The following is a 10,977-nucleotide window of genomic DNA, read 5'->3' as shown; positions in this document are numbered from 1 at the left end:
TACGAGAGCATCAACATCCAGAGCAGGAAGAGGTTCGCGGCTCAGCTGTTGCCGGACTTCGTAGCTTGAATTTAATTAAAAGTTGCTCCAGGTTTATAGATTTGGAGTGTATTTTTAAGGTGATTGTAAAGTAATCTGCAGGAAGGGTAAGGGATGTTAGTGTATAGAAGAATAGTTTTAGATCGTCACAGGGGTACGTTATACTTTCGATATCATTTGTGCTTGGGATTTGAGTAGGCGAGTCCATTAAGAAGAACAAAAAAAAAAAATTAATATCAGAGGATTGTATATTGTTTCAATAGAATGCCAATAAGGAACATGCAAGGATTTCATACTAATAATAATATATATACGTATGGTTTATGTAGTGTGAAAGTGTTCCTCGATCATTTACTTTTTTTACTGAAACGAGATTTGGATTTGGATTGTTCTGATATCAGAAGTGGAGGGGACAAACATCAATCTCATCGCCCACTGTTCAAAGTGGAGGAGGGGGGAAACAAATGAATTGAATCGAAGCCTATCGTTTGACGCGTCTAATCATAGCGTTTCAGAGGTTGTCAGGCTCTGAAGGGCTTGGTACTTTCAATAATTCACGAGGAAAGGTTTCTGCTTATTTATTAATTTTGTAGGGTAAAGGGGCCAGCGGGCGAAAGTCTGATCGTGATGGGGAAAAGGGTAAGGTTCTTTTATTGATTGGGGGTCCCTGCGGGCGGACCAACTGTTCTGGTTTCAAAGGTGACGTGGCAATGACTGTTGGTGGAGATGTGGATCTCTCGCTTTTTTGTACTCTGTATGTATGAGAGCTTGACGGCAATTTTTCAAACCGGGGGCGTAACTAAACATCTCATCTTTGACCATTGCAGGTTCGCAATCATTCATGTTTCTACACTACTAGAAAGGAATCGCTACAAGCTCCTGAGGTAGGGGATGTTTAGATTACTAACATTGGGTAAAGTTTTTTTGGGGAAGGAAGAAGGGGGGAGGTTACAGTGATAATTCCCCTAAAAGTTGTGTTTGTTTATACTTTTTTTAGTTAACAAGGGGAGGGGAGGGGACGGGAGGGGAGGGGAGGGCTAAAAAACAGTAAACCTGCCCACGCTAAAAAACAGGATAAATTATTGACATGAATGAACAGAAGTGTATTTACTTTGAAATAAGGTTCCTGAAAAAAAAAAAATTGGGCGAAAGATGGGAAAAGCAAAATGTGAAAGACCTAACATCAGACTATGGTTATTTCTTGTAAAAGAAAATAAAACAACATGATTTATACACTAGCTATCCAGATTAAGATTGACCAACATTACGAACAAATACCCTGAGCAGAACTTTCAAATCATATCGAAGGCTAATTTAACTAATTTGCGGGTAAATAGCAGTATATCAATCAATTTTGTGAACAAAACGTCCCAAAGAAGAATGTGTGAACTGTGAAGCACAAAACATGTTGCAGCTTGTCCCTGTAACGAAAAACATAGAAACTAGTAGATACCTCAATCTCAACGAGCCATCTCGTAAAATGATGCCATTACATTCACAGATTCATCATTCGAATTATATAACCTCAAATAAAGTATCAAGAAGCTGAAAGATACTTCAGATGATAGCACAAGCACACCCCATCCTAACTCTCAGTCAATTGTACATTTGCTGTACTTAGCCAACCGCAGACCTTGATGATAAGCAATACAAGAAAGCCAAATTATTCGTACAACCTCAAAACAACTCAACTAATAAATGAGGTAGCAATAGATACGAACAAGCGGAGCTTCACTATGTCCCTCGAGAGAACACCTAAAATACCAGCCATTATGGCTTGACATTCAAATTTATGCCCTCGATAGCCCTTCGACTTCTACAGCCACCGGAATGCTAGTCATGGCAGGCCAGCAAATCCCGCTCTCAGCACCTCCCAGGGCAATAAAAAATGTGGAGTAGATAACTTGTTCAAGGAAGACTACTAGATGTACCCGTTGCGGAAATAGTAGATGGATGATACATATTGTTCAGTATGTTGATGTTATCTACATCTTGTGGAACTGTAGTGCACCCAACAGTTGACTCTAACAAGCGAACAAGGGACAGGAACACCTCCATCCTAGTCACATCCCAATTAGCCTATATTATGACAGTCAGTAACAACTTTGAACTATACATGATGCTTGCAAATTGAGATGTAGATCATTCAGATCTATGCAGCTACGTGCGAATGTCGGTTAACATTAACTTCAAATTTAACTATGCTGTGATAATTCAATATTGAATGTAAACAAGATTGGAAATAATCAGTGAATGTAAAAAAGTTGGTAATACCTCCACTGCAAAGCGAGCCCATATTTTATCTTTATGAGCTTCCATCACCCCCTTCAAGATGGTCAACCCCAGTCCTCTAATTAATTCAGCGATCTCCAAGAAGAAACCACGCTGTTTACAAAGCATCTGTGGAGGAGAAACACTCCACTAGTTTATCCCTTTTTCTACACTGTATATAAAGAACGACAGTACTGATATTTAAAAGTTATTCTATGTAAAAAAGAACAAAATTCACTTTACCTCTACAAGCATTTGACGAGGTGGTTTTAGATCCTCTACTATAATTGGGCAAGTCCTGGACTGGCTGCCTACTTGAAAAGCCCATGTTGCACCACCGTCAAATTTCTCCTTCAAATGTATGCCTCCCTCCTTATCAATGAGCTACAGGAAACCAGCGTCAGCTTTTTTATTAACGACCTACAGAATTTCTCAAAATTCTAGCAGAAACTCGTAGGCTGAGCTCATTCAATGCAAGCTGGATGCATCTAAACTGCCAATGCAAACCCCATGTGGTTTAAACTATGGCCAATGAAGACATTACAACTTCATCCATTAGGTACAGGTAAGACATACTTAGAGTTATTACTTCATAGTTGACTCTGTCATCATGCTAAATCAAGAAGTTAATAACACATGGCACACAATTTGATCAGTGATACAGTAATGTGAGAGGAAGTTCAATTGTTATTAACTGAAGACACATTCATTTTGTTATACTGTGAAATTGGCTTCAAAGGCATGTGTGCTGGATGTATGTGCTTGTGCGTGTGACTGTGAATCTGTGATGCGCGTGGATGCGCATGTGACCCTCGTCCACATCAGCATGCAAAACTCATGCCCATGTCACAGTCTGACACTCTCGTCCGTCAGATAAGTGAAATGGTATTCTTTAGAACCATTAGCATGCAACAAGATTGCCTAGAACAGATAGCAGCGTCAGATAAGTGAAATGGTATTCTTTAGAACCATTAGCATGCAACAAGATTGCCTAGAACAGATAGCAGACATTTTGGGCATCATGGTTTGCTATCAACACCATTAGCATGCAACAAGATTGCCTAGAACAGATAGCAGACATTTTGGGCATCATGGTTTGCTATCAACATATATTCCTGACAACCATTAGCACACAAGCAGATGGCAGAACAAATAGCAGTTGTAAGCATAATGTTCTCTGACTAACATATTCTGGGTTAAAAAGATTATAACAAGGACAAACAAATAAAAAGCTCATTACAGACCTTGGGTTCTCCAATATCCTTCAGTGTGTCTGCATGCTTTGCCACGCTTTGCAGAAAGAGCATATGCTTGATAGTCTTCTCCAGCAAAGCATCAATGCTACACTGCTTACCCAATATAAAGAACAAGAAGATGTGATTTAAAAAGATCCAAAGATAATGAGTGAATGGTATTAAAATATCTAACTCAAGAAGTCAGTAGCTATAAGTTTTACCTTCGCGCCATTTGGCACAATTTCTCGTAGTTCCTTCACGCGGTCCATTATCATCTGCCGATCTTTAGGCCTTGGTCAACCTTTTTATTTTGTGTGCCTAATATACTATCACTATGCGTGCTCTGGCCACTGTCAACCCAAAGGCTAATTTGAGACCTAGAGATTCCAGCACTCAGAGAGCAATCTTCAGTTTTATTGCCCAAACTGCGTGAAGGTTTAGCTGAACTACAACCTAGGCCTTCAGCTTTGCCAAAAGGAGGAAGACAGGAAGACTCGCCTTGCATCTTTTCTGAAGCTAACAATTCATAACAAGGAGAAATGACAGGAACTGAAGGAGTAGAAGTGTTTCTGGTTGAAGTACTGCATGATACACCATCATCTGAGTTCTCTTTGGCGCCTGGACTGATCTTTGAAACTACAGAATCCAATAATTGGTCAGTATCACGTGTTGAGAATATTCCAACTCCAGAAATATCGTCTAGGGATTGATTCATAGGACATACATCCAACCTTGCCGAGCAAGTGGAAGTATCTGCAGCCACTTCATGTACGCTTGCATCATCGTCATTTATAAGTACATCAAGACTACCTCCAAAATTATTTACTTTGTAATCAACACCCAATATGTCATACAGACTATCTCCTGAAGTAAATTGTGTGGGGAGGACATCGTGACTGAACTTAGACTTTTCATTGTCCTCAATTTTCAGTTGTGATATATTAGGACCATTTGAACCACAAGCGTCACTGCTATCTCTTTTATTTTCTTGAAAAGCATTTGTCAGTCTGCATCCTTGAAGGGTACCAAGAAGCGCCCGATTGCAGAAACTGTTAACATCAGATTCAGAAAAAGGAGTATTGCAAGCTTTAAATAAACCATTTTCTTGCCTTTGAGTTCCTGTAGTCATCACAGGTTCAGAGGTGTTGACAGACAAGTGTGTTGGGAAAGTATCTACCTGAATCCCTTGGCTCTTTGAAAGAGTTCTCTCATTTAACATTTGAACTGTCTCGCTACTCGACAAGTCAGCAGAAATGATCTTACTAGTTTCCCCAATTCCACCTAGTAATGATGTAAAGCTTCCAAAAACACTACCACCTGTTTCACTTCCCCCAGAAAATAAATTGCTATTGGAATCTTTGAGCATGTCAGGAAATACAGATCCATGGGGATTTGGAGAAAATGTTCTGTTGTTGCCTGAATCAGGTTCCACCCTTTTAGCAGTTTCCCAGGAATTGATGTTAAATGCAGCAACCTGCTGCTCATGAAATGGAAAGATACTTGATGAGGAACTAGTGGTAAAAAGCGAAGACTGATCTTGATATTTGGAGGTTGAATCATGTGAGACTGCCGGCTGGATCAATCTTGTTCCTGGATTGCTAAGCATACCATGAACTCTCATAGGTTTGCTCTCAAATTGGCTGTTAAAATGCAGGTTCGTTTTAGAGGCTGGATGAATCCTTGGCTGTAATGCATCAGGAAGAGGAATTGATGTGGTTGTGACGATCAGTTTGTCTGGCAGCAGTTCCGAAGCTGTAACTGATACTCCATCACATAGCTGCAGTCATACAGAAAATGAGTGAGACCAAGACTTCTAAGCTTGAGCTCTTGAGGAATGGTGATTCAATCAGTATGAAGAAGTATCCATCTACTATACTGCAAACGTCTCGAGATTGGTATATTAGTTGCAGCACTTACTTGACTATTTTGGCCCAAGGTTTGCCTAGACCTATCAGGCAAAAGAGCTTCCTTCATACCTTCCAGCTGTGCAAATATACTTTTCACATGGTTTACAAAATTTATGTTCTCCATAACCTGCAAAACAGTATTGAATTACAGCATTTGCAGGAAGTAACAAATAAAAAAAGAGTGATTCTTCCAAAAGGACTTCTAGAATTTTCAAGAAAAAAACAAAAAAATTTATATACTAGACTTCGCTACAAGGAGAAGGGAGCTGGGTGAACATGTCACTGTCTCCACTGCTAAACTACAGATTCTCTAATAGAAAGAAGGGAAAAGGTCCATATATCGGCTTCTTTTTCAAAGAAATTTCATAATAAGGAGAAATTATAGGTCTCTTACTGGCATTTCAGCTTTTGGAAAACAAACACATTGTTTAAAGAATTAAAACTCAACACTTACACATCAGAAACTGTCATAATTTTAAATAAAAAGGTGATTCGAAGTACAATCATACAGTATATCCATTTTACTCTGCCCCTAAGCAAAAAGATAAGTTCCCTGGCTCTCCACAGTTATGTTTATCAAAAGATTTCTTGTAACGACCAAGTTGCAATTAGTGGAGAATGAACAAGATTTCTTGTAACGACCAAGTTGCAATTAGTGGAGAATGAACTGTATTCAAGCATAGACAGAGAAACAGCCCTTAAATAATCTACTTCAGAATAACTACAGAAGAACTTACCATCTGGGTAGAACCAAGTTGAAGAACACCATGTGGAAGCACAGGAATAACAGCAATCGCCTATAGAAGCATAAGAAACAACTCTAAGAAATACAGTGTCGCCACTAATAAGAATAATAAGAATACAGAAATCAAAAGAGCAAAGCAAATTGGAGTAAAAAGTAAATTATTTGAAAAGAACTTCTAACCTGTATGCCTGCTAAGAATTGATGGTTCAGCTCACCCAGATCCTAAAGAAACAAAAGGATGGTATATGTTTAATTTTGGCGTCCCCAGCATTTATCAGCTACATCAAAAACTATGCATAGATTCAACAGGTTTCCATGTTTAGATCCTTATGGATATACATCTAGAGATCCCATAGGAAATCATATCTATTTCAAGGATCTGTTCCCTATACAATAAGTTTTTAAACTTTAAGGACCCAAACCCAAAAAAAAAGTGTTAGAAATTCACTTTTGCATAACTTCAAAAATCGATTTAATTGGCATGTAAATTATCCATGCATGATGAGCTGAGTGGTAACAATATCGAAGAATTCAAAAGCATGAACTGTTAATTCTCCAATATAGGTCTATTTTCTAAGTCGAGGGCACACTCGCTTTATATAGCTTAATGACGTGATGCAGTTTGGAAGCAAGCACACTCCAATATTTCAAGTTTGGCGCTACACAGCAAGTAGGGATAATCGTGTAATTGGTTTCTGATTTGATTCAGTTCTAATCATCATTGAATATGCCTCAACATTCTAATGGGGCAGGAAAAAGCTCTAACGTATGCACAAGACAAGCATGCGCACACATTCTCTAAATATATTCAATATAATCAAAGTTGTAACGCCCCGCCCCAGAATCCCGGAGTCGGTACGCTATTAGATCTGATGGACTGGCCTCACAAACCACCACATGTCTTTTCAGCACGTTTGACATGGCTTAACTTTGGAGTTTCTAAGAATTGGGTTTCCGAAAAGAAGATGCATCTTGGTGGTATGAGTATTCCAATCAAATCTATCAATACTAATCACATCACCCTCTCAAGAGTTGGGGTATTTACAAAAGTCATCATTGCTTCTAATGTCATGGCCCAACACACTACAAGAAGAGTAGCTGCATCGCTGATCAGACAAAACTTTTATATATAAGCTAGCAGATCCACCAAAACAGCAAATGATGCGTCTTTAGTTTGAAGTCCCTCTACGGCTCTATCAAGACAGAAGTTCATAAAAAGTGAGCACGACCACGCATGCGGGTATAATGACAGGGAAATCCGCACCACAAACTACTAAAGCTACATAAGTTGTTGACACCCAAATCACCACAAATTACTAAAGCTACATAAGTTGTTGACACCCATATCACTGACCACGTGCTAAAGGTTTACCTGGGCACCCGAGTCACCAACATGAATGTTATTTCCACGTATCCACTGATGACTTCCGGTAGCAGCAGCTTGCCCAACCATCCTGTAACACAACAAATCCACACGATCCTCAATAAAAATCAGTAATTCGTTTTTTCCCCCTTTTGAGAGTAAAGGATGGGGATTCAAGTAAGCAAATTAATAACTCAGTTAACAAAAAAATATATGAATGAAAAAAAGAAAGTAGAAAATTTATAGACAACAAATTGTCATACCCTTCACCTAGAAGATGAACTTGCTGTGCCATAATCTTATTAACCAAAACTTCCAATCTATTATCAACGACATGCCCATCTTCAAACACTAAATGCCTGCCAAAATTCCATTAAAACATGATAATTTACGCTAATTACATAATTAACAACAACATAACTCGACAAAAATGTATAAAGTCGCTAATTACATCAAAAGGTCACATTACATATACAAACAAACAACTTTTCGAAAAAAGGAGAAAAGCGTAATAAAGGTAGATTCCTTTCCGGATCCGTTCAAACTATCAAAACTAGTGAAATTTCAAAGATCGAAAACCCTAGATTTCAAGAAAAACTCACATTAAACTCTTCGATCCGATCGATCGCCAAAACACAGCGTAGCTCCATCCGATCTCAACGCAGAGGCACCTGAGAGCCTCTCTCAGCTGAGAACCCATCGATTTCGACTCAGAAACAAGAAAGCGAAAGCAGATCCAAAACCCTAGAGTGCTGCCACGTCAGCACCGGCGATCTCCCGAAACCCTAACTCCCGCGGCAAGATCCTCTGCCGGCCTGGGCCGGCCTGGCTTCGTCCGTAGCCCTCCGGCCTCTCTCTCCTCGCCCGGCGACCGCTTTTCCCCGCCGCCGCGGCCGCCTCCTACGCGGCGACCCCATGGACTGAATCGAGAATCAAAGAGAGAAGAGGTTTTTTAGAGAGAGAGAGGAGCACAATGGGAAGTTAAAGGACGCGTGATGGCTCGATTTCCGGGACCAAGCCATCCCAACTAGCAGGGGCATTTTGGGAAGAGATCGAGAGGAGAGAGAAAAGTTTTAGAGAGGGGGGGAGAGGGAGAGAAAATTTGGCGCTCGGTTTCAGTTTTCAGATTCGCTCTCGCTCTCTCCCTCCTAAATTCTCTGTTCTCTGCTTCTGCTGACTCGCGGGTGATGGTCAGAAATTATGCTGTACCACCGCACCATTGGACAGGACTGCCCCTGCTCGTTGGCGTCATTTACGGGAGCATGCCACTGTTCTTGTCAGCTTTTGTTCCTGCTTTCTGCTTGGCTCTTCTGTTTTGGTTTTAATGGGCGTATGTTATAAGGCTTCTGGTTGTGATAAATTACCAAAAGAGCCACTGTGGCAGGTAAAAAAGTGTTTAATAATGTGATTAGGATAAATTAAGTGAGATTTAGGTTGTAGATTAGATTGTTTAAGGCCGACGGCCCTTCTTTTCAGAAAGGCTGCAGAGCCTTTTTATTATTTTTAGGTTTTATCTCACAATATTTTATTTTCTGGTTGATCTAATATAAAAATGGCCCTTTATTGATACATGGCCCCAATATTATACTTACTTTGTACTGAAATTTAGTATGTACTACATGAAGATTAGAGTGTTTCATGTATGAAGTAGGCAGCTCTTGTGCTCTAGTGCTAGCCAATAGGATTGGGTTAAGGAGATATTAAGGTTTGTATTATATATATATATTATACCTAATTAATAGAAGGGGGACATTTATAAATACACCTAGGGTCATGATGAATCATAACCAACTATGATGCCATTGCATGCATTTTTTTTCTGTTGGAAACGTAACACTTCATTTTGGACACCAAAGTTGTTGATTTGTGTTGAGGTTTTTGGAGAGATGTATGGTTTACTTAGGCAAGGGGTACAGAGTTTTTCTCAGCCGTTGAATAGTTTGATAGAGTGATCAAGGAGTAGAATGCCATGAACTAGAAATCATATGCTAGAAACAATTTACTTATCAATCTAAATTGACACATCGAGAACTTGTAGGACATAAAACTTATAATATATATATATATATATATATATATAATTATATTATTATATATATAATATATATATATAAACGCATTCCAATGTTCTCTGGTTGCCTAGAAATAACGGGCGACACAAAATTATCCGCAAGTCAACCATTAAATAATTAATTGCTTGACAATATTAATATGCGTGGTCTGTTGTTGTAAAGCATAATATATATATATACCATATATATATATATATATATATATAATATAATAAGAAAGTGTGGCAAAAAGAGGTGTGGACTTTGGATATTGCTTGAACGGTCTAGTCTTTCATAGAGAGAAAAGAAAAAAAAATTAATTCACTATTTTTATTACGCTTGATAGTAGGGTCGAGCATGGTTCGGTCCAAACTGAAAAAACCGACCGAACCGATCCGAAAAAGTCGGTTTTATGAATAGGGCGGTTCGGGTCGGTTTGAAAACTTTTCAACCCGAACCGACCGAATATAGTGCAATACTACCCATTCTGATCTCAAACCCTACCCGACCGGTCCCCAAAGAGTCAAAGACTCAAACCCTAAACTCATTTTCTGAATCATTATGGGTTGAAAACAATATCATTATATCAGTGTTTAATGTTTCGTAATCTCCTACTTTGTTGATATCTTTTTTTTCTTTAACATAATTTGTTGTTTGATAAGAAGTTTGATGAAGTTAGAACCGAACAAACCGAATCGAACCGCACCGAACCGACTTGCAACAGTTCGGTTCGATTTTGAATTATAGACGGTTCGGTTCGATTGTTCAAATTTTAGTAAAAACTGAACCGAACCGACCGTTGCACACCCCGACTTGATAGAGTGATAAAGAGAAAGTTTGGCCACAAAGGATGACTAGAGTACAAAAACCCTCAAAGTAGCACTCATGCAAGTAGCTATATTATATATCGACAAAAGAAATTTTCCTACGCATTTTGAAGCAAGCAAATGCAATTAATCTTTTTCTAGTGGAGGTCTATCTGTGTTTCTTTTTGGGTGGGAGTGCATCATCCATCATTCTCCATGATGGAATCACAAAGTAAGTGAGAGAGTGTGTTTGAGAGAGAGAGAGAGAGAGAGAGCTTCAACAACAAACAAAGGAGAGAGAGGAAGAATGATACAAGGCCAAAAGTATTGCCCAAAAGAAAGACAAATCTGCATGAGAATCTTGACATGACCTTCCTCAAAACATTTACCACCCCCCCTAAAAAGCAAAACATCTTTCAAGATCTTCTTGCCTTTTTAATTATCATAATTAAAAAGCTTAGCGTTTAAGCCCCACTATAATTAACCAAATATTAGCTAGCTAGGACAAATCTCTAACATAATAGCGTGTGTTTTGTTGTTATGTGGGAGTGGAGCGGACG

General features: G+C 39.0%; 2 protein-coding genes across 2 annotated transcripts in view; one reads left to right on the top strand and one right to left on the bottom strand.

Annotated features, from left to right (window-relative positions):
* The window catches only part of LOC109824134 (BEL1-like homeodomain protein 1), a 5,806-nt gene extending 5,003 nt beyond the window's left edge, over nucleotides 1-803 (top strand). Inside the window, 1 exon segment of the mRNA XM_020390662.1 lies at nucleotides 633-803. Coding sequence (XP_020246251.1) covers nucleotides 633-803 — 171 coding nt within the window.
* On the bottom strand, nucleotides 1,511-8,372 carry LOC109824832 (transcription factor LHW-like). The gene is given in 12 exon segments (XM_020391480.1): nucleotides 1,511-2,118; nucleotides 2,314-2,439; nucleotides 2,554-2,694; nucleotides 3,555-3,656; nucleotides 3,767-3,840; nucleotides 3,843-5,322; nucleotides 5,463-5,579; nucleotides 6,190-6,249; nucleotides 6,378-6,419; nucleotides 7,570-7,651; nucleotides 7,824-7,919; nucleotides 8,163-8,372. Coding segments are annotated over 12 exon segments (2,589 nt in total). The 5' UTR covers nucleotides 8,261-8,372; the 3' UTR covers nucleotides 1,511-1,947.

The sequence above is a fragment of the Asparagus officinalis genome, chromosome 9 (genome assembly GCF_001876935.1).
Source record: "Asparagus officinalis chromosome 9, Aspof.V1, whole genome shotgun sequence".
Classification (NCBI taxonomy): Eukaryota; Viridiplantae; Streptophyta; class Magnoliopsida; order Asparagales; family Asparagaceae; genus Asparagus; species Asparagus officinalis.
This window is presented reverse-complemented; position numbering and strand designations above follow the sequence as displayed.